The sequence below is a fragment of the Phaseolus vulgaris genome, chromosome 3, assembly GCF_051622355.1.
Source record: "Phaseolus vulgaris cultivar YP4 chromosome 3, ASM5162235v1, whole genome shotgun sequence".
Lineage (NCBI taxonomy): Eukaryota > Viridiplantae > Streptophyta > Magnoliopsida > Fabales > Fabaceae > Phaseolus > Phaseolus vulgaris.
The window spans coordinates 37,585,822-37,611,504 of NC_143500.1; the positions used below are offsets into that span (position 1 = coordinate 37,585,822).

The following is a 25,683-nucleotide window of genomic DNA, read 5'->3' on the forward strand; positions in this document are numbered from 1 at the left end:
TTATTCAAGGATGGCAAAGGGTCCATCAATAGAATTTGAGTTCTCAGTCGAATAATTATCATTTAGCCCCCTTAGAAATTTGATAATCTGGTCTTGTGTTTTATATTTAGAAACATTCACAAGAGTATTGCATTTAGAGGCACATGAAGAAGCGGATAGCGGGCGGAAAAGATCAAGTTCATCCCATAGAATTTTTAACTGAGTGAAATAGTTTGTAACAATCAACTCACCTTGTTTAAAAGAAGAAATCATCTCCTGGATATCAGAAACATGAATCATGTCTCCTTGTGAGAACCTTTCCTTTAAATCATTCCATATGTCAAAGGCATTGTTCATACAGATGATGCTCTGCGCGATGGATTGAGAAATAACCTTGAGAATCCACGAAACAACCAACATATTGGCTCTCTGCCATGTTGGAAACAATGATTTGGTACGATTGGGAGCTTCTATAGTTCCACCAATGAAACCTATTTTGTTCTTTGAAATTAGGCTCATTTGAAACGAACGAGACCAATGATGATAATTTAGTCCCTCAAGAATAATAGGGACAATAAGAAAGGAAGGATTATCTGATGAACTAACATGGTAAGGTGAACTAAGATCTTGTGAGGGATCATCAACTTCACCCATGAATAAATGTAGCAAGCAGAGAGCTCTGATACCATATTACAAAATAGAACAGAGATGAACAAAGAGATGAACAAAAGAGTAAACTGAAGACAAAGGATATGAGAATGAATATCTCTTCTTTCTTGTTATTCAAATCAAAACAGATGGTCTGAATATATACAGGTAGTACACTCATTCTAGGGTTTAACTAAAGAAGGAAATAATCAATATTAAATACTATAATCATAACACACAAAAATAAAATAAAGGTTATTCCCTTCTATAAAGAGAAATAACACTGATAATTAGAAAAGACTCCCAATTAATATTAGGATCCTTTTGTAACTATGTATCAGTATCCTTTAATAGTTTGTCTCTTATCCAAACTTTAGACTATTCAAATGCTAGTAGTATGAAAATGATTGAAATAAATTATTTTATATTTAAAATTTATTCCACTTGAAATTCTAGTTTATCAAATCATTAAAAGTAATTATAGTGAACATCATTATGAAATCAAAATAACAATAAATTTTAGAAAAACTAATAATTTTTTTTATAAAAAAGTAACAATTATTTTACATCTAGAAAATTTTATTCCAATCATGCATACACTATAGGTATCTCTGAATGATATAAAATTTAAATAAAAAACAAAAATCAATTTCGTGTGTTATAGTGTATGAAAAAAAACATAATTACCCCATTATATATAAGTTTAGGACAAAGTTGCGTTAATATTAAGCCCTTATATCACTTTAATTGCTACCTCTTCCGTAAACGTCTTCATTGTCATCTTGAAAAGCCTGTTTTAGTCATAAGTTGATTAAAGATATGACCTGTAACTTTTTCTCAAAACATATATCTTTAATTTAAAGAATAACTAACTTTTAATTGCAACTTTTTGTAAAAAAAGAGTGAAAGATCACATGTATTAATCAGGAGTGATGTAGATGAAAGGGAGGGAAATTAATAAAAGAATATAAAATTTAATAAGTTAAAAGACATGAAAGTCAAGAAAAATATATTTGAAAGAAATGCGATAAAGTATAAAAGTAAATGAAGCAATAAATTTTTTTTAAAAAAAGATGAAATTTTGGGCAAAAAAATTACACACAATAATGATAGTAGAAGAATTTTTAAGTATATATCAAAAGAAATTACCAATATACCATTATTTTTCATATACTCCAAAGGATTCGAAATCAAACAATTTTGTAATATTTAGTCGAATCTTTGGTTTAATTATTGATTTCATTGACTAAGTTACCTATATAGTGATAAATCAGAACACTTTTCATATGTTATATTTTGCTTGAAAAAATTTGGTACACTTTCCAACAGAGTAACAAGATACTCACATGTTATGATCATATCATATGCACTGTGCTTCAACTGCTAGTTTTAAAATGTACTATTGTTAACCATAAAATCTTTGATTGGGCCTTATCTAGCCATATACTCAAGTCCATTGTGAAAGGGTTTTTTTTTTCTTCCTGCACACTATATCATGTGTAACCTGCACTATATTATTGAAGCAATATGACTGAAATAGTTTCATAATTTTTTAAAACTAATACTAACCTGGTAAGCAAATAGAGAAAAATTTCTTTAACGCCATCTACAGTAAAAAAAAAATATTTAACAAATTCTTATAATAATATAATAATATTTTAAATTAATAAATAAAACAAAAATAAATAAAATATTAATTTATTGAAGTATGAGATGTGTGTTAGAAAAAAGAAATGAAAATGATAAATTATTTAGATTAAAAAATAGAATACAGATACAATTAAAAAATTTAATAAATTGGATAATAAAGTAAATTATAAAAATATTTTTTATTTTATTTTAATAAAAATAAATATCAATTAAAATTGAAAGATGATTAATTATGAAAATAAAATTATAAAATTGAAAATAATATTAAAAAGGATGTAAAATTTGAAATTGAATATATTTAAATAATAAATTGAAAATCATACAAAATAAAACACATACCAATTTTAGAAGAATTAAAGTATAACAATAAAAATTATAAATAAAAAATTGACAAAAGCAGATTAAATTAAAAACATAATTTACTGATATTTAATAAAAAAAGTATTTGATCAATAAAGTCACATAACTTCATAATGTTATCAATATTTATACATTAATATAAGTTATATAAATATAAGTTATAGAAGTTGGGTTTATTATTTGTGGTCATAATCATAATTTACTGTTGGGAATGTTTTGATTTGACGTAAGTAGCCAATGGGCGGCGAGTGACAATTATTGGTACCTTCATCGTCCTTAAATCCACAACTTTCTCTTTACACCCACAAGAATCTCCACACATCATAACCAAGCGATTTGTTTCATTATAATATATTTGAACCTTGATGTAATCACTTCAATTATTCACCATCATCGTCAAAGATCAATAAATTTGAGTAGGTGTTATATGTATATATAAGAAAGATTAATTAATTAATTTGACGTAGGGCATCCCATGAGGATGCGACACAGCATGATTAATAGCACCACTCACTTGGCCCAAAATTAGAACAAATAGGTGGGTGCTGCTCACCCTATTGGAGCTTACTGTTATGCCATTTTGCATTCTTCTGTTCAGGCGTATGCAAATTTAGTTTTTCTAGTCACATTTTGCTATTATGGGAACAACTTGGTGCCACCATCATAAATATACATTGACCAATCATACATTAACCAACATTGCTCAAACATCATAATCATCACGCTCAATTACACCTAGGACTGTCAATATATACGGATAATAGAATCACGAGTAAATCAAATAAATTGTTACATGACGACATCATTATAGATAAGGAAAAACCTCAAAAGGTTGCTTGTGCATATTTGATAATCATATCAATATTTCTGTCTTACTAAATTTTACCCTCTATGACTTTCACGCTCTATACATAGCAATAAGATATTGTTCAATTTTCGTTTTCTTTCATTCTTTATATGCAACTTCTGTTTTCTTTTGATTGATACCACATATATACATGCATATACTTTCTTTGACAATGCAAAGATTTCTTAACAGACAATTTCATTTTATCAGTGTCGTCAATAAAGCCCTAACAACAACAATGAGCGTTATGCGATTTCATGCCCATACAAGCTAAAGACCACCATATTAATCACATCACTATATATAGTTGTTACTTTCTCTTCTAATGTTTTGCTTCTTTCATCCCAATTCTTAAAATGACAACTTTTATATATATATATATATATATATATATATATATATATATATATATATTATTTTAGAATATAAGGCTATCACCTAAGGCAAACAGAAACAGCCAAATATAATCCAATGATGTAGTGTGGCACATATTTGAAGGTAAAAGTGGATCCCATGAAATAATTTGATCATATCCTGAGAATACGGAGAAATGGGCAATATGTAACATCATAGTTTTGGATTGAAGGTGAATTTCCTTAATTTTTATAAGTTGTAAAGAAGGGAAAATGTGACAGTGAAAGTTTTTGCTTAGATTCGGGTAATGGATATACTTTATATTATATTGTTAAGTTTACTTAATCCCTCAATCAGTAAGCCTAATGATAATGATTTCAAGATTAGGTTTCCTTTTTTCTTTGTTTAAAGAGACACCATCACTTAAATTAGCATTTTCCTTTCCCTAAATCATAGGTTTAGAGCAAAACAGTTACCAGAATATGGCAAGAGAATTCATTTGTCAACTATCATGCATTTTGTTGTTTTATGTGTGTGCTTGTGTGCTTTCTTATTGTGGAACCTATTTTAATACTACACGGAACCAAGTTTTCGCTATCTTTTTGCTTCATATTCGTATTGGTTTAAATTTCGATTTCGTAGACTTGTTGAATATATTGGGCAGTGTAAACCGAAAGATGAATCGGAGAAGTTTATTGTGGGTTTAATTTTGCTACGCTTTCAATATATATGCATATAATTTTTAGAAATAACTTGTGCATGATTTAGACCTTGAAGATTATGGGTGAACAATATTTTTGGTGAAGGAGAACATCAAGGTCTACCCTATAAAAGGTATATGGTGCGCTACACTATGCAATTGGAGGAAGCATTTTCTATGCAAAAAAAGTATAGAAGCTCAAGTCAAACAACAATGGAAGCGTTGTCATCATCTTTTTATCTTCTTTTTTTTCTTTTCAAGGGACTTGCTAGAGTAGTGCTGGCTAATAACATAATTAACACAAATAAAATTTTTAAAAGATATTTTCTTTTTGCATGGTGTTACTTTAACGAAAGCAAGCCCAAAAAATTTCTCACATACAGTTGGCAAGTATTATATTTGCTTAAGAAGGGAAAGAATAGGAAACAATGAACTCAACCTCACCCATTGGCATTATTGTACAAAGATTCCTCTATTTTTCTTTTTGCTTTGGTCGAAAAACTACAAGAATTAAAGGATTATGTGTCTATTTTATATTTCTCTCCACACTTTACCCTTAACTTTTTTGAGGGAATATGTAAGTACCACCCATTTGCTGTTGTCATTTAGTTCCCCATATCAATATCACTATTAATATAACTTATATATACACAAACGCTATTAATATTACCGCATAGTGATTTCTTTTATTGGAAAATGATTGTTTAAGGTAATTTGTGGAAAATTTATTAGAAAGAGAGATAAAAGGGATTATTATAAACGTGAGTTAATGGTGTGATTAATTCATTCTTCTGTCCGTTTATAAAGTCCCCATATATGATTAAATGTTTCGTGCCCCAATCAAATTATTTAACAACCAATTTAGTGCTCATAATCAAACTATAACTGCACGGCTCTATATATAATTTAATATAACAGAAGTTATTTATAATTTCATTTAAAGAAACTAAAATTATATTAAATGGATGAAAATACAAAGCGGTAAAAGAAAATCAGCGCCAAAGGCATTTTTTCTGTTACACTATCTGACTGCTGTCTATAGATAGGAAAATGCTAAAATCTATACATCTAATTTTTTAGGTAAAGAAAGAGAGGGAAACAATAAAGGAAAACAATAGAGTACAACAAAATGTGAAAAATAACAAGAAATTAGAAAAAGAAAAGGTGGTGTACGATATACTTTGCAAGTACCAATACGAACTATTGTGTTTAGTGTTTATCGTGATTTTTGCAGACACAGCATCAACATGCATTAAACCCACACTACCGTCAGCCTTACCCCACTGCTTCAATTCAATGCCTGGAAAGAATATCAATCAATAAAAGGATCCCAATAAAAAGGTTATTCCAGACCTCACGACATCAAAAAAAAGTCTATAAAATCAATAAGAAAATAGTATAAAAATTATAAAACTGCAGAGGGTGTGAATTCTAGAACGTAATAAAACCGATCCAGATGCAGCGCAGGGGGTAAGTTATGAAAAAAGTGTTTTGAAACAACAAAACCATTATTCTATAGACCATAGAATGATAATGCAAGAGTTCAAAACAGCTTGTGTTGAGCATTTCCAGGGACTGTTTTCATCCCCAACTTATGAATAATGCATGTCGCAAACAGAATAAGCCGAAAAGGAGAATAATAAATGAAAGAAACCGAATTGAAAGTTAGTCCCTCGAGGAACAGTGCCGCCACTGCATTTCCCAACTTCCTCTCGCCGCATCAGACACATCACACTTTCCTTCTTCTCAATACAAGAAGAAGACGTTCCCCACCTCTCCACGTCTTACAATCAATCAAATAACAAAAACAAGAAAACTGTTAAACTCTCTTAAATTCTCTCTGCCCCCATCTTTTTTTTTTCTCCTTTTGTCCCCTTCTGTTTTGTTCCAGAGACTAACAAGTGATTACAGTTCAGTTCACCGATATAATCTCAGTGGGAGAAAACGAACACCGAAAAACAGAAATTGCGAAACAGCAAGAGAATTCATTCCATTCCAGTTCCACCTCAAACAATTTACATTCCCGAAATAATGTACAGAGAAGAAAGAGAAAAGGAGAAGAGATTCGGAATCCCTATATCGCCATTCACTGCCAATTGTTGAACATGCAACCTAGCTACCTAGAGAGACACCCAAAAATCACAGGTGTCACCAGCTTTGCTTTTAGCACGAAAGCAACCCGGCTACAAAACAAAATCCCCCAACATGTCCACATGTTTGGCTCATCGATCAAGGGTGCTGATCCGACGAGGTTTCGGTGGTCCCGCTCTCTGCACTTCCCTCTTTTGCGGTCTGTGCCATTTCCAGAGATTTTTGCGTCTCTTCGCAGGTGCAGGTGCTGGTGTTGTCACCGAAGGAAGAGGACCTGCTAGTGCTGCAGCTTGAAGAAGAGACGCTCGGAGTGGCTAAGAATGTTGGTTTCTCTTGGCCGGCCATGATCACCAGGATCTTCTCCTCATACTGTCTCTGAGGTTTCTGGTCTTGTTCCGTTTTTCCCTCGCCAGCTTCCAGGTCCCGTTCTGTTTCCCCGTTCCCTTCAAGGTACCCGGAGAGCTTCCAATAGGAGCATGCAAGGATCAACAGAGCGAAGGCTATGAGACCCAGCATAGCCGCTAGCCCCCCAAATAGGTAGGGAACTGGAGAATGCCATGGCGAGTGTGGTTGCTGCTGCGAAGAAACCGGGGCTCTATCACCTACGTTCATGGGTTCTCTGTATGCAGCCATGTTTGTAGAAAACAGAGGAATCGAGAAGATGCAGAAGAAGAAGAAGAAGAATTATTGCTGGAAGTAAAAGAGGAGAAAGATTGGGTTGAGAGGTGGATGGTGGGGTGGAAAGTATTTATAGAGAGCTGAGAAAGGTTTTGATTGCAGAGAGAGAGAGGTTTGTAGTGTCGTCATTTTTGGTGAGTAGGAAGGAACAGTGGGACCCACGTGTGGTGTGGGGTCACGCTTTCTGAGTTTCCCTGATTAATTTATTTTTATATTAATTTTTGGGTTGTAGAGGATAGGATTATGAGTTATTTATCATCGCAAGAAATGCGCACTCTGGGTGAACTGGTCATGTCAATTTCACAATAGGAGAAGAATATGATCCCCTTGCCCTTGCATGTTTCGCAACAAACAAACACTCAAATAAATAATAAAAACAATTTCCATTCTCCTCTGCATATTCATATTACTCTATCATTCCAAATAAAGTACCTGAAAAAGCTGCAAGATCAACACTATTTTTTTAATTCATCTATCGGTTGCCGATAAGATCGACTGCATCTACTACACCTTGCAACTGCCTCACCCCATTCTACTTCTAAATAACCTACAAATGCTTCATGATTCACCAGATTACTTATTGTAATCTGCTAAACTTTAATGTATAATCTTCACATATTAACATAAAGCAAAATACCTCCAATTAGGCTTATGTCCTATATCGGAATTGAAAATTGGAACCGGAACCGGATATGGAGATTCCAACTTCGGAGCCTTCTGATTTGCTCTTTAACAATTAAGAATTTAAAGTCCAATAATAATATTAATAACAATATAAAAAATTCCCTCATCCCTTAATTAACTGCTTCGGATTAGATGTTTTATCTAAGTATTTTTATTATATTATTCTAATTCAACTATTAAATGGGATGCAACAGAGGGTGCGATACCCAAGAAGTGTGTATTATTTATATATATGATATAATGTTATTTTATGAAAAATATTAATTTAATGCAACATAGGACCAGGTGACATCATATGGATTAAGATCTGGACCCAATATGGTAAGCTTGCTGTGTATACCACCTGATGAGTTTGAGAAAAATCATATGTCCTCGACTCCACCCTACTCTAACGAGAAATTCTTTTTAAACCGTTGGATGATAGAGGAAGAAATAAGAGGAGGAGATTCACTATAGTTATCAACATATTCGGTACACTGATCCAGATTGTCTAATCTGCTGCCTCTCTCTTTCTCAAATTATTATGTACTGACAAATCAATGGTTTGGATTGTGCTATTGATTGGCTGTAAAAAAAAGTGATGCAGAGGATCTGATCGAATGAAATAAAAAAATGGAGTGGGTAGAAAGAAGGTGGAAACGGTTTCATTTTTTCAAAAAGTTGCTGACTTGCAAACAAAAACAAATAAAAGTAAGGGTCCGTCATCAATACTCCAATATGGCTATTTATTAGTTCTTAAAACAATTTAACCATGGTTACAAATTCATCCCTGTCTCCAACTTTAAAAAGTTAAATGTCCTAGTATGTTAAATAAATTTTTAAATTTATATATTTCTAATTTATTTTATTTTATTTGGTAAATATTTACAATTTTTTTTTCTTTAATTATTTTAACTTTCAATTTTTAAAAATATGTTATTATTTTATGACAGATATTTTATTTTTCCATTTTATTACTATAATAATCTACATTTTTTTATTATACAGTGACATTTTTGGTCCGGAAACCACCAAATCCAACTGGTTTGATATTTCCATTAGTTACTTATTTTTAATGAAATATATAAACGTAAACTAAAAAAAATACAACTAAAAATATTACATTAATCCATTTTTTAACATTTTAATTGGTTAAACTGGACTAAATCAAACTGACGTATCTAACAACTCTCATCAATTATAAAAGTATAACTGTTTTTAAATTGAACCTGATTTTTCATTATAACTCTTACAGTTATTAATTGCATTTTTAAAATATAAACATTCAAGTAATGATATTTATAACAAAAAATTCAATTTAAAGGTTTATTTGATCATATAAAATATCAATGTGATTGAAACATTACATCTATTGGACTTCAGATTTTTTTAATATAAATTTGAACCTAGGCTTGAGATTAGTTAGTGAATGAGATAATTATCGCATAAACATCACTCATATCCGTTGCGAATCTAGGTACATATTTATATTGTTTTTTATTTTATAATTAATAAATTAAATAATATTTTAGATAATGAGAGACATGCTTTTTTATTTATAAATTATTTTGTTACAAGAATCATGAAGCACTAAATGTTTGATACCTTATAAAATTCAATGCATCATTCTCTAATATTATTTTAACTTTTAAAGTATATATTCGACACAGGAAGTAGTATTACATCATATTGTAGATTAATATATATGTGTGCATGTTTGTGCTGTGGACTACACTTAAGTTTTGCTGTCTATTTTAATAAAAATTCTAGCAATATTAACTTACTGTGCATTAGGATATATGTTGTAAATCTAAAAAAAATTCATTAACAATTCATTCATTATTGAAATAATTTGTTAAGATTAATTTTGTTTAGCAATTGTTAATTATCATATAATTAAGTTCTTAGGAGGCAAGAGAAAAGGAAAGTATTTGTGTAGTTTCTTCTTCCTCATCCCATCATGTCATAATTAATGAACCTTGTGCTTTTTGGGTTATACTTGTTGCATACGTATCACTAGTCATCACATCTGAGTTTGGTTGGTTATTTTGTACGTGGCCCTGTATTTTAGTGTTAATTGCTTTTAAGTTAAAATGTGAAAATACAATTGAAATATATAGAATCGAAACAAGGCAAAAGTAATGTACCCTCATGGTGCCATAAAATGGTTGGAGACATGGACCTCTTGATTTGGAAGGAAATGGTGATAAAAAAAACCCATTCCTCCACTGTATATGATTTGCCTGCCACATTTTGCACTGGGTTTCCCATTCGTTGCGCACACCTTTAAACTAATGCTTCCCTTCTGATTTGTGGATCATGTATACCTAGTTTCAATATTGGTAGTTTAATCATCATCTACCCATTGTTTTCTAAAAGCTAGTGTCTAAAGGATATATCATAAACAAAAGAGAACTGGAGAATGTAAATTTCAAATCTTATCATTTGTAAGGCAGTAAAATGGGTTTTTACTGTAATATATATGAGTGTATGAAAAATCAGGTTCAATTTAAAAACAGTTATACTTTTATAACTGATGAGAGTTGTTAGATACGTCAGTTTGATTTAGTCCAGTTTAACCAATTAAAATGTTAAAAAATAGAATAATGATAATAGAGACTATGTTCAAAGTTTGGGTCCCATTTCGTGAATCGTCACCTTCCACCACCCAACGTACACGCCAAGGACAACATTCACAACAGGGATACTACCACATCCTTTTCCGCACTTCCTCTTACCACGTCTTCAATTCTATATTATTTTATACACAACTTCCATATTCTCCCTTTCTTTCTGTTTAATCTTCACTTACTCACCTCCCACTATCATTATTCTATAGTTAAACTCATTACCAATAACATATCAACAAGCCAAACAAACAAATGCGCTCAGAATGGATTTCATGTATAAATCCAAACCAAATCCCACTAATTACATTTTTTAAATCATCATTAAGTGAACTACACCTATGTCACTTTCCTTCAACGCTTCCTCTTGTCTTTTATACTCTTTTAATTACCCTTTTCATGTGATATTTTGTACGTCACCTTTTATTATACTTCAGTGTTTTTATCTTTCTCACATTAATTCTTATTTGCACCTTTTTCTTCTATTTTTAATATATCCTTAATGAATAAATACAAAACTTCTTTAATGATCATTATTATCTAAAATGTATGACTTCTATTATACTACGTATTTAACGTCTATTAACAGTCATAATGGATCATGATTATTCTCATTCTCTGTAAATAAAATATCCACTTTCCAGACTAAGAGTTGAAATCAAAATTCTACCACCACAAACAAAAATGAAATTTTTATCTCAATTGACTTGGAAACAGTTGTAATATCTTTCCTTCTCACCTTTTGTCATTAGTTACCATGCACGAAGATCTTAAACACTATGGAAGGATTTGATGGTATAGACATATTTTTTTTTATAAGTAAACAACTTTTTTTTTCCTCTAAATGAATTTTCATTATCATTTAGCATTTTATAAAAAAATAATAAGTTGATTTTTATATTTTTACATTTATTTTTAACCTTTTTCATCCGTTAATTACTTAAATTTATTCAATTAAGTTTTTCTTAAACTAGATTTTTAACTCATTTATATTTCTTAATTTGACTATATTATTTGTATATTTTATGTTATATATTATATTTTTTTAAATTACTCAAATAAAAGTATTTTATTCATTTTTCATTTTTTCACTATGATCTTTTAAATCAATTTAAATTAATCGAAACAAAATCTCATTAAGAAACAATAGTTTATATAAATTATTAGTCACACTTTTTAGGACTAAACTAGGAAAAGTAAAGCTGAATCCACATATCAACCACTCTAACCTATGAGAACAGATAAATTAAGTTGAATGATTCTATTTTTAAGTGTGTATAATTAATCTTGCATATTTTTTAAACCCAACGAGTCAAGAGGCGAGTTGAATTGAAGTAGCATTGCTTTGGTTTTTCTGTATGTTATTTGATTGAAATTTGAAGTCCCTTTTTTTTATTCTACATTTTCTTTCAAGAATGAATTTGGACTCAGATTTTACAAAATAATATTAATTATGATTTATAATATATATATATATATATATATATATATATATATATATATATATATACCCGTCATAAAATCATAAATGTTTATAGCTTAGACTTTTAGTATTCTAATTATCATTTTGAACGGCTATTTAAGAATCATAATTATTATCATAAGTCAGTTTAAGGACCATTAAAGATATATAAATACAATTTATCTGAGTAATACATTTTGTCGTATTCAATTTATATACATTCATACTTAAAGCGTGCACATATTGTATTTTTTTTTTCTTACTTATTTAAGTAGAAGAATCTTTTTCAAATAGACTTTTTTTCTCTGTATGAAGATAAACTAAAAGTATATCTTCATAAAACATTTTCACTAACACATTTTCCGAATACATTTTCAGTAAAAACAATATTTTATATATATATATATACTCAATTCTTATTTAAAGACAAATTAATAAAAGTGCTCGGTTGTGAACCTACAACCTTCTGTATTACTACAATAATTTATTTTAAACGTCACTCTAATTTTAAACAAGATAAAAACAAGTTAAATTTAACAGAATTCAAATTTGTTTATTATTTGATGATATATCTTGTGAATATTTGTTTTAATACACATATTCTTTTAACTAGCTCATTTATTATTTACTTGTTAGAATTCATTAAATTTATCAATATTTCTTCTATGGATATGTATCTTTCAATAATTTAGAAAAAAAAATTACTCAGCTGTCCATAAAAATAATTTTAAATCAATTTCTATTAAAGTATTTTAAAGTAAGTACAAACAGAATTTTTTTCAGTTCAGTTTAGCAAAAATATAATTTCTTGTTGTGGTCTGCAATAGTATCTTCGCTACTTGACATGATTTTACATATTACTAAAGCAAAAGAAAAAAAAATGCAAAGATGGTTTTTTATACAATCAAAATCAAGACACGGATAATAGTTTAACAAATATAAAAATGGTATGTTATCATAAATTTTGAGATTACCATATACAGAATATTGCTTATATAAAAAGGGAGTGAGTCGTAGTATCTATTTCTATCTTAACAAATCTAATAATATAGTTTGATTTATAAATGGATAAATTTTGACATTATAAGATATTAGTTCATAATTAACTATGTATACCATTTGTGTTTGATTTGTTAATTTTATTTACAACCAACTTAGAATTTAGTTAAAATGTCACATGTGTTTGGTCAAACTCAATCATCCATCATATAACTTTTTGACCCGTGACTTCCCCTTCTAACACTTCATGACATGGTATATACATTTCATAGTCATCTTTACCTGATTTATTTTGTGGTATGAAAGCTAGTGTCTACGTTGCATTTTGTGAAAGGAGGTGGGGTTGTTAACCATTGCACAATTACGTGGGGAATGGGAAGTGAAGCATTTCTTGGAGTGTTCAAAACTTTTGTGACTTGTCTCCATTCTTGAATAAAAGATATTGTTCATTATATTAGGAGCTTTGTTGGGTTGTTTTTTTCTCCCTCACAACTTTTCATTCTTCACTTTCCACAAATCTCAAATAGTTGCAACAAAGGTGAATTTTTATTCCTACCAATATCCATGACTTTTCTTACACCTAAAATCACTTGTCAAACATTCTTGATCTTTTTAAACATTGAAAGTACAAGGATGGATAATTTACTACCTTAATTCTCAACTATCACTTTAGGGATATATAACTAACCTACAAATGCACTGAAATAAAATCTTTTACTCTTATGACCCTTTTAATTTCTAAATAAGAAATCAATTTTCCTTTACTTTGCATTTCACTTTCAATGATGAAGTTCTCCATAAAAGCATTCATTTCACATGTAAATAAATGATAATTGGTTTTTGATTTGAAAATTAGAGGCAAAAGTGTGTTTTGACACTTTTGTAGAGGATTAAGTACTTTCAATGTTTAAAGACCTAGGAGAATGCTTCAATTGTGGTTTGGAACTAAGAAGAGTTAAGAATGTTGGTAGAATTGAAATTTATTTCTCCTTTATAGAAACCAGTGTTCCTCAATATTGAAGAGGTTATATTTAAAGTCTAGACATTGTTTCAAGTAGGAAAAGTTATACTTTCACAACTCCCTAGTTTTTTTTTAAAAAAATACATAATAAAAAATATTTTTTGTAATTAAATAATGTAAAAAATAATTAAAATAATAGTATTGGGAATTGGAAAGTAAATGTAGAAAAAAAAATAAACTGAGTATATCATAATTCTTCAAACAATAGACATCTTTATTGTGACCATTAGTTTTTGAGAAAAATGAGGGATGAAAAGTTGTTGAATAACAAGAAGTGTCCAACAAGCTGCTAGCATAATTGATAATACATTTTATTCAATAAAAAGCAAAGTCACAAAAACTCTGAATAACCTAACCGATGCTAACACTCTCCACATAATTGTGTAATGAGTAGCATCCCTACCTCCTCTCATAAAATGCAATATGGATTCTAGCTTCAAAAAGAAAAAATTAAATAATTAGGATTTTTTTTTTATAGCAATGACTACAAAGGTTTAGGACTATATAATAGCTTGTATGAAGTGTTAGAAGTAAAAGTGATGAACATAGTGGATTGTTAAGTTCCACCAAACACTTTATCTTTTTGAACTAGATTCTAAGTTAGTTGTAGATAAAATTGTAAAATTGTGAGATATTATCTTATATAAAATGAAAAAATTTACTCACACATAAATCATATTATACTATTACACGTCTTCTTGTATCTATCAAATATTATAATCATTTCCTTGTTAGAGAAGCAATATCTCATGTTAACCTCAAAGTTAGCATTACAAGCTTTCTTGTATCTATCAAATGATTATTAATAAAATACCTTGATTTTAATTTTGTAAAATTAATTTATATAATGCAAATAGATTGTAGTTAAGTCAAGAATTTACCAAACCAACTCAATAAAATACCTTGAATTTAATTTAACCCAACACGACTTTATTATAAAATTTAATTTAACTTTTTATAATATAAATATTATTTATAAATATATTATTGATATCTTATTACCTTATAATTATTAAGAAACATTCAAATAATTTATTTTGAGACATTTCTTGAGCGAATACAATTTTTTTTTTAAATTACTACCAAGACTCAACCCTAATTGAGTTAAGTTGCTAAATAAGAAAATATAAACTCAATCCATTGAATTAAATAAAAAAACTAGATTAAACTTGATCCAATCTAGATTGTTGTTTCTACTATTAATTATCAATTCAACTATGAAAACTTGATTTTACTAAATAACAGTTATAATTCAATTTTAATATGTTTGAACTTTCAACAAGTTAAAGGATTACTCGTGACTTCTATTTTAACAAACTTAAAATTTATAAATTATTTATATAAAAATATCTTATTTTTTAATATGTTTTTATTTTCATTATTTAATAAATTATACATGTTAAAAATCACACATCAATTAGATATTAGAACATTTCATAGTATAAGTGGTATAAATAAGTTGATTTTGTAAAGTTGAGTTAGACTTCAAGTTCATTTTTTAATATATTATCAATGTCATTTAAAGTTTATCCTAACAAGAGTTTGTTAACCTTATCAAGTCATTTGTCATCAAACTATTATTAGATTATCCATAAATATATAGTCTCATGCACAAGTATACACATGAATATAAATCTTATATTATAAGTTAATATTATAATGTTAAATTAGTTTTAAAGTACAATTTTTAATATTTGATGTTATTATTGATCCGCATATATCAAAATTAATTAAACAATTATGCAAGCAATTTTTTTGCTAGCATAACATGCCATGAAAGTAAAAATTTTGTAATTAATATACTATTAATGATCATATAGTAATTTAAAACAAGTAGGGTGGAGAATAATGTTTACCGAACTTATTAATTATAGATTGAAATCACAGCAACTACGTGGATTATTACATTTTTTTTTTTAAATCTATTCTTCTATAAGTATTTGGTAAATAGTTAAAAAGCAGGCTTTAAGTGGAAAATGACGGGAGGGCAAAGTTGGTGGCTGTAGTTAGAGAACTTTATCCAAAACTTTCAATGCAAACTTCAAACACGAAAAGATCCAATTGCATTCAATTAGTTGCATTTAAATAGATAAGGGAGTTTAAGACGTGCAAATGTTCAAATCTGAAATGATGAAGCCAACTTTTGTCAATTGAAATGGACTTGTGCACAATCATAGCACGGTATAGAATGGACCTAAAGATGATAAAGGAGTCAAACCTTACTCAAAAATCTTGAAAGCTGCTTAACAATGGAAATCACAAACATACAAAGTAAATATGCTTTACAGCTTTCCATTTTCTCTGTTCAGGATCAGATTAAACGACGTCGTTTTTTTTCTAATCAGTTTCACCCTCTACCCCTAAATTAGTTTCAATACCCGTTACAACAAATAAAGGATAATCACGCGTGTTGTCACTTTTCAAGCTTTTTGGTATCATTTTAACTCAAACACCATACACTTTAAGTGCTTTTTCATTTAGTCTTACTTCTTTTCGCACAGTATAATAGTAATAAAAACAAGAGTACACATGATTTTTTTTTCTTCTCTCCACTAGTTTTTCAATTATTCAAAAAACATTACGTCATATATATATTTTACAAAAATGTGTTCTAAGGCTGTGTTCGGATCAGAGAGTGGAAATGAGGGAGTGGATTTGAGATGATTTGAAGAGAAAATGTAAAGAAAGTTAGGATGTTTGAATTAAGGTAAATAGAGTGGAAAGTGTGAGAAAAATTTATGAAAGTTTGTGAGTGATGTGATGGATGTGATTGAAATTATATTTTTTTTAATTAATAAAAATGTAAATTTATTAATTTATCCTTATATTTAGAAATTTTTAATTAAATATTATTTAAATATTTATAATTATAAATATTTAATAAAAACTTATTTTTCTATTAAATAATATTATTATTTTATCTTTACTATTTTGTAATTAATATAATTATTATATAAATTTATTTTTTATTATTAAAAAATATATTTATTTTTAATATTTATAATTTATTATATATAAAATATAATTAATTATTTTTTATAATTTTGATTATATTTTTAATATTTAAATTGTAATTTTATTTTAAATAAAATAATGATAATTTAAATATAAATAAAAAGGTAAAAAAGTTAAATAAAATAAATTAATTAAATAAATATATATGTAGACAACTTTCTTCGCATATTTGCGAAGAAAGTTTTGAAGGTAAAACTTGTCTCGACTTTTGTGTTTTTCAAAAAAAAATCTTGGTTTTTCAACTTTCTGCGCTGCCGGTTAAATCTTCGCCTTTCCATCGTGAGAAACAAACAATGTCTTAAACTTTTAAGAAAAAAAAATACAATATTAATTAAAAACTTGAAAAAAAAAATATCCCAAAACTAGATAAATACTAGTACATTTGGATAAGACACCGCACAATCATTATGATACTATAAGAAAAAAATAAAAATAATTATTTATCATTTTATCTTGTTATAAAAAAATTATGATTTTCAATGGAACTGATATAGTTAGAAAGGTTGAATTAGAGCATTTAATTTACTTTAATTATGAACACAATAATTTTTAAGTTGAGTTTTAATTTTGTATTATAATTGTATGCGTTTCTTTTATGTTTTTGTATGTTTCTTTTTTTATATTTAGTCTTGCTTTTAGTTTTTCTTTAATATTAAATATTAAATATTAATTTTTTATGTTTAAAACCAATTTTTTTTATTTAAGTTATTATAGTAATATGAATAGAAAATAATGATATTTATTGTATTAAACATTTATTTTTAGTTAAGATTGTTTTCAAATAGTTTTTATTTCTATTCACAAAAACTTATAAATGATTGGATCCAACCTTGATACTACAAACTCCTCAACCTCATACCAGGGGTTCTAGAAACTAACGAATCATACATGAGACATAACTTCTTATAAACTAATCAAAGACAATGTATCTCATGAGGTGATTAATTATGACCGATAAGGCTCGCAGAACTGAGAATATGATTCGACACCTGGTTTAAACCGATTGACATGACGACAATGAGACAAATTAATGACTCAACATTTGTTAATTTCCTTTTATTGGATCCATTAATGACAATGAGTCCATAATAATTGTATAAATTAGCATAAATCCCAAAGGATCAAGTATAGTGGTTAAAGTTTCTTTGGTCATTGAAGGAACTCGGTTTCGAATCCCATCTCCTGCAAAATTTATTTTATTTTCCGCTTCGTAATTATTTGTCGTTTACATACGGATTTTGATTCGTATGTAAATATTCGTATATAATTCGCGTTTTTCTTGTAGTGTGATAGTTTGTGCATGGAGCCAGTTCATGTATATGGAAAAGCTGAGGGAGGGAGTTCAGGAATTAGCCCAGGGCTAAGGCAGAAGGTGATAAAGGGAAAGATAAGGAGAAAGAACGTCTGAATCGACCTGCTTCGGGTGAGGAGGACTCCAATCAAATTGGAGAGGGAGGTGGTGGACATCTCGGGTGGTCGTAGCAATGTTGACAGCATCCCTTCTTTTTCTTTTTTTGCTTCTGTCGACAACAGTTGAGGGCCAGATGCCCCGACAGGGTTGCCGATCGTAACCGTTTCTAGGTTACCTTTGTCTTTACCCTTCTCAAGGGCCTTCTGTGCGAAGGTAGCCATGACACTGCCCGAACGAGAAGCCTCTTTTGTCATGATATCTGCACAAGTAAAAAAACATATAAGTTAGAAATCTCAGACTGACCGAGACATAAAAAAATGTAAACATACCATAAAAGTTTGTCCACCGTTGAGAAGACTTGGACACGGTTAACAATTTCCATGTGGGTAGCCTTCGAGGGAGGTTGTCAAAAAGAGAATAAATCTCTAGTTCCTTGGCACTCGGAACCGAATGAAGCCATTTCTTGAATCGAGTGGGGTTCTTAGTCCAATATAGAGGCAAATTGGACTGACTTGCTTCGTCAAAGAAAAAACCCGTACCCTCGGGCTGAACAAAAAGTTTGAAGAACTTTTTTTCGAAATTTTTGTAAGAGGTGGTGTAAGGGCTAAACAAAATATTACCCAACGATTGATAAGTAACAACCAGCTAACGAGGTCGGTCGGGTGCGAAGTATAATAACTCAAGAAAGTGAAAGGAATTGGAGAGAGGCGAAACATGTCGCAAATAAGGCGAAAAGTTTGGAGAGAAGCCCAATTGTTTGGGTGAAGTTGAGAGAGGGGCACATTGAGCGTCCGGAGGACACCCATGGTGAAATCATCAAAAGGAATGGCGACATGTAAGTCAGGTAAAAGGAAGGAATAAACAAAGAAGAAATGACCCTGTGAGGGAAACCGACCCATACATATGGTATCTGTTGATCAACAATAGCCAATAACCAAGATACAATCACTGGCATCCGACTTCAAAATGGTATGATTTCCTATGAAGGAGGAGATGGAAGGCCTATCCAAGTATACATAGGTAAAATCAGTCACCTTAGGGTCTAACCAGTCAAACCCCGAGATGGGACGATTGTTCAAGGGGATCTGACCGATCGACAACATCTTCCGGGTCATCAACCATTACAGAATCCTCCACAGGGGGCAACGTCTAAATTGCCCTGATCGACAAGGGCTCGGTCGTGAAGGAGTCAAAAGAAGAGGAAGACAAAGACGAAGAGGGAGAAGAGGACGAGGAAGAAGACGAAGAAGACATGACTAACCTCTCGGAGTGTAAGGAAAGCAGCGCGCCAGAACTAATAGGTTTCAGTTTTGGATGTCGGAGCAGGGAAGTAGTGACTCAAAACAGTGGGGGACCATCATTTATAGCCTTCGAGGAGAGAGAAAGACTGAGCGTCACTCTCATCTCAACCATTGGATCTTCCTTGATCCAACGGTTAACGTCAAATGGCATAAAAAAATCTCGTCATCATTACGCGTCACGTCAAGCGTTTGGCGCCGCCAACGTCACATCCCACCTTGGGAAGCCCAACCGTCACTACAACCTCGGATAAAGACTCTTCGGATTAACCATCCTTGAGCTTGGGGGCAAGTGTACTAGGACCTGCACGAATGAGACTATGACTCGACACCCGGTTTAAATCGATTGACATTACGACAATGAGACTGATTAATGACTCAATGTTGTTAATCTACTTTTATTAGATCCATTAATGACAATTGGGCCACAATAATTGTATAAATTAGCACAGATCCCAAAAGATCAGGTACGCAATCATCTAATCCTAAATACTAAATGCCGAGTGTTGAAGTCTGACTTGATCGTCATAGTACATTTTGCAGGTATCATCCAAGTTCGGAGCTAACAAGAAGAAGGAGTGAGAGAAAAGTGTGAGAGTTTAGCTGAAAAATAAAAAGAGTAAAATACAATCTGATCTACCGATAAAAAAATGTTTGAATTATTCTCTTTATTTCAAGTCTGTTAGAGAACAAATTATTTTCTTTAAATCTGAGATTCCTCTAAACAAAACCACTTCGAAATGAATCCCGCATATGCAAATTAGTTGATTATTTAATGCAAAGTGGGAGCATACCAAAACTTGATGCCTTCATGTCACTCACACCTTTCCTTTGATTATAACCAATTGTTAATCAGTATAGCCTGAGGTGTCAAAATCCACAGGTTTAAACAAAGGTATTAGGCTACAGTTTTAATATTTGTTTATGACGCACGCATAATAAAATAAAGAATCGAGAAGGAATTTTAGTGGAAGCGTCATATAAAGTAATTAATCTCTGAGGCATGTTAGTGCTGTAAACCTAACTATAAATAAAGCCAATTGATAAGAGAAGGAAAATGTTGGAATCTATCATCACAACATAAGACATCAACAAAAGGATATGAAGTGAAGAGTATTTGTTCCCTTCTCAAAGGAAAAAGTGTGGCTTTTGGCGGTTCCCGAATCTCATAATATAGTTTGTTGTTTTGCCTTTCCTAAGCTTTGGTAGTTAACCTCAATGAAGATCTTCCAAGTAAAACTAAAGATATATGATATATTAGTGGTATACAATGTATCTGAAGCAAGAAAACTAAACATACGTGTAAGTATGCTCATAATACATCAAATTAAATTCTAAAGGGCACCACACAAAAAGTTGCATACTTAATTATTCATGTTTCTTTGGTGTGAGATGCTTTACACAATATTTTAGTTGTGATCTCACTCGTAATTGTAATACTAGGATTTTAATTCATCCCCATATCATCTACATATATAAAATAGTTAGATAACTAAAATATGATAATTAATTAGATACTAATTTAAAAATTAGTTTATAAATTTTATTAATAATAAAAATTACTTTAGATATTAATAATTTTTTAAATTTTAAATTAATATCTAATTTAGTTAACATAGTAATTAATTTTTTTTAAATTAGTTTCTATATAATATTTTCTTTTAGTAATACTTTTAAAAATCTTTAATAAATATTAAATGTAATGATCTTATAAATAGTTACTATCATACAGACAATGAAAACCACAAGTATGAAGGACATTTATTTTTAATGTAGGTATGATCCAATGTATGAGAGAATATTTAAAAGGAAGAGAATAAGGAAGAGAAGTGAAGAATTTAAGTTTAGAAAAAATTAGACATCAAATAAGGAGGTCAGTTGAGAGAGATTGAGGTTACTTTCATGTAGCCAATTATTTCACCATTATTGGGTTTCATCTTTTAAAGCATGAGTGAGTAGATATTCTCTAGTTAGTTAGAAAATTGATGTTGTATTTTGACTTATATGTTCTGAGCTTGTGTTGTTATGTCAAGTTATTCCAATTATTGATGGCAGAGTCCTTAACAAAGCACCAATCACTAGGGCAATGGCCAAAAGAATCTAAGAGTGGGACTCTGTTGCTCCAAGCAAAGGCATTATTTTATACATGTTTGAAGGAGTCATAACCTAGTGACACAACCTATAATAGGATTTAAATTTCTTCCTTAAAACTAGTATATAATTTTGGCTTATATTTTGGCCTTTAGTAAATTATGGTTAGGGTTAGGGTTAGGTTTCTAAAACCTACCTAGGATATAATTGGGCTTAATTACAACCCACAATAAATCCTACGTCAGTCATTACACATAAAGAAGTCACATGGTTCACACACCATCACACTTACCTTGTGACATAGAATAGGTGTCAAGTTTGAATGTTTTTCTTTTCAAAATTCTCACTCTTTTTTGCTTGTAACTTGGCCGGCCAAAAATACCTATAAATTAAGGTGCAAGACATGGTAGAATTCAGATCAAATATCATTAAGTTATGCTGCCGAATTTGCTAGACAAACTCTCATTGTCTCCTTTCTCTAGGGTAGATACTTTGTTTGAGATCTCTCTCACTTTCTCCAAGTGGCATAACTTATCACTCTCCACACTCCTCAAGGCACTCCTTGGATCTAAGAGCTCGTTGCAGCTTCTCTTTGTCCTCCGTTCTCCATTGCTTTCATCATTCACTACTTCAAGTCAAGAACCAAGTCAATCCATGGAGGTTTCAAACTATCAATTATCCTGCTATTTGATCTATAATATACTTGTTTATTCATCTTTAAACATTTTTTCACTAAAAATTGAGGATTGTTTTGATTAAAGATAGAATAAATTAAGTTTTGTATCAATTAAAAAAATGGTCATTTGATTAGTTTTCCTTTAACATTGAACCGTATTATTCCCTAAGGAATTAAAACTAAAGAACTTCAAGTTAACTCAGGGTATAATGGGTACTTGCATTAACACAAGGATAGGAACATATAAAAGAGAGTATGAAATCAATCCTTTAATGCTCTTAAAAGAATTTACTATAAGAAAATCATTAAATATAAACTAATTCAGAGATAAAAAAATAATTAGTTGTCATAGTGACTAAATTGAAGATCATTTTAGAGACTAAAAAAATTATTGGTTTCTAAATTAGTTTATATTATTTATAAATAGTTTTTAAATTGGTGTCTAATAAGTTACCAAAGTTTTTGCTACCAAATTTAGAATTTAAATAAATGATAGTAATTAGACACCAATTTAGAAACTGTTTATCAATAATAAAAACTAATTTATAAACCAATAATTTTTTTGTCTCTAAAATGGTCTCTAATTTAGTCATTATACCACCTAATTATTTTTTGTCTCTAAAATTAATTTTTATTTAATGATTTTCTTGTAGTGATTGAATTTATTCTTTCTTCTTTATAATTGTTGTTATTTTTTAATTTTGTTGAATTTATAATTAATCGATATTATTATGGTTTTTATCAGGAGGATGGTATTTAACACTGTATTACTTCAAGTGACGATTGGTAATGCAACACCAAACATGCAACGCACTAAACATGACTTCTAACTTAGCTCTCATGTTTTTTTTTTCAAATTCTTATTGCATAACCTTCCTCCAAACTTCTACTTTAATTTCCTCCTTAAAGTTTCTTGGTTCTACAACATAATAATTATACATTGTATAAATATTACTCAAACTCCTTTTTTTTTCTTCAGGAATTGAGCTTGGAACATGAAGGATTTGATGATGGTGAGTAACTTGGTGTATTTGGGGTTAGTCAATTCCAAGAACCTTCTCATAAAACATAACATCTCCACTAATTGCCATTTTTATTGTCTTAAAGTTGTAAAATTTATAATGCTTAAACCCTAAACTATAACGGACAAATATGCATATCTCACTTCATTCTTGAAGCTTTATTCTCCTCGGTTTTCAAATTTCTAATATCATATTAGGTGATAAATATAATCTCATATAAATATTTTAATTTTTCAATTATAATTATTCTATTGTAACTACATATATTATCTTTTATCAATTGTTAATTGTTATATTAATTGTTATATTAATTGTAACTGCATCTTTTCTTTTATTTTTATTATTTTTTATGTGCTCTATATACAAAGTACTCATTAATCTGAATAGGCATGTAACAATTATCTGATTAATAAAAATATAGTAGTTATAACTGGTAAATAAAGATGTAATTACAACATATTTATCATCTAAAACAACATCGATAGAAACACATAGGTTAGGTGTACTTCACGCAACCCAATAATCAAAGAAAATATGTGCATTTCACACAACTCTAAAAAAAATCGTAACTAAGACAATAAAAAAAATGTGAAAGTAGAGTCCCAAGATTTGAAACTCTGATACCAACTAGAAAATAATAATTAATGTGAATAAGAGAATATCTTTATTCAATCAATTGATTTGAAACATTACATCATGATTGCAAAAAGATCTCTAGGATTTTTTTTTCTTACATTTTGTAATACATTTAATAGGTATTTTTAAGATTGAAAATAATCCTTAAAGTTCTATAATAGTGTTTTAATAGTCCCAATATAAAGAGTAATTATTAAATACAGATCCCACAATATTAAGAAAATTCATTGTATACAAAGAGTGATTATTAATATAGATCCCACGAGATTAAGACAATTCATTGTATATAAATGAGTGTAAACTTATTTTATGAATTGATTTTATGGGTTGAATTAGGTTTAAAAGTTCATTTTGTAATATAGTAGACTTGTGGATCACCTATATTGAGAATGTGTACATGCTATAGTGAACAAAACTCAGTTGATTTACTCGATTTAGATTGTTACACGAGAGGTACATTCAATAGATGACGTGTTTGAAGAATAGGAGATTTCACTTTGGTGGTGTGCAAATCATAGATCAATTAGGTTGATGACAAACACTTAGTCTGCTCTATAATCAGCAGTGTCTACTCCACAGGTTCCAACAGAGTTTTTATATGCTTAAATCAGGCTCGTTGTTATGCTTAAGAAGGGAAGTGGAGCAAATGGTTTCTTCGATGGCACCAACTAGGAAGCCGATAGGAAGTGGTAAGCGTGATTAGTATATTAAGGCTAATGGATGGAAAGATACAAGGCTTGATCTTGGCAATATTTTGAGCACACAATCATCACGTTGGTGGTAGGCAATGGATTGGACTGAAAGGTTTTATGTCACGCAGAGTGTAAAGAGGCTACAAATGGTTTTGCTTTAAAGTGTGATACAAGGGTGGTGTGAATAAATTAGTTTGTATAATATAGAAGTGTTAATTTGAAGATTGAGAAAGCTGAGTTATACTGATACAGATGACACAGTGTTGAGTGTTAAGGAGCAGGAATTGCTGAGGTTGAAATCTAGTTGGAGGGGTAAAGGTGTAGGCACAAATTTGGCCAATATAAAAGATAACAATGGTATTACTTATCGTAATGAAAAGGGCTAATATCATATATTTCTCTATAGTGCAGAATCTGTTGGGGGTGAAAATGCTTATTCAATTATGATTCTTTAAATAGTTGAAAAGCTAAAACATCTATACTGCAGATTCTTTATATACAGTGCAGATCCAATCAGGAGCTAAAATCTGAAAGCAGAGGCAGAAGGGTAAGGAAGATAGTTAGAATTCTTTAAATAGTTATTTAGCTAGTCCTAGATGAGTTTCACCTTGTAACTTGTTCTACTAAAACTACATGATCATTTTCACCTTTAGAGAATTTGAAAAATTACATTGTTTAGATGAAAAATTGAGTTTTTTCTTAGTTTTAATATATAACATAAATGTGTGTGTGGACAAAATAACACTTGTATAATTGAAGTAAT

The 25,683-nt window shown here is 29.8% G+C and overlaps 2 protein-coding genes across 2 annotated transcripts; both read right to left on the reverse strand.

Annotated features, from left to right (window-relative positions):
* Nucleotides 1-633, reverse strand: LOC137805598 (uncharacterized). The gene has a single exon (XM_068605539.2). The coding sequence runs from the start codon at nt 631-633 to the stop codon at nt 1-3; it is 633 nt and encodes a 210-aa protein (XP_068461640.2).
* A 5,870-nt stretch (nt 634-6,503) lies between these two features.
* Nucleotides 6,504-7,363, reverse strand: GDU3 (glutamine dumper 3). The gene has a single exon (XM_068607986.2). It carries the CDS (start codon nt 7,260-7,262, stop codon nt 6,768-6,770), a length of 495 nt encoding a protein of 164 aa, XP_068464087.1. The 5' UTR covers nt 7,263-7,363; the 3' UTR covers nt 6,504-6,767.
* Nucleotides 7,364-25,683: the final 18,320 nt, after the last annotated feature.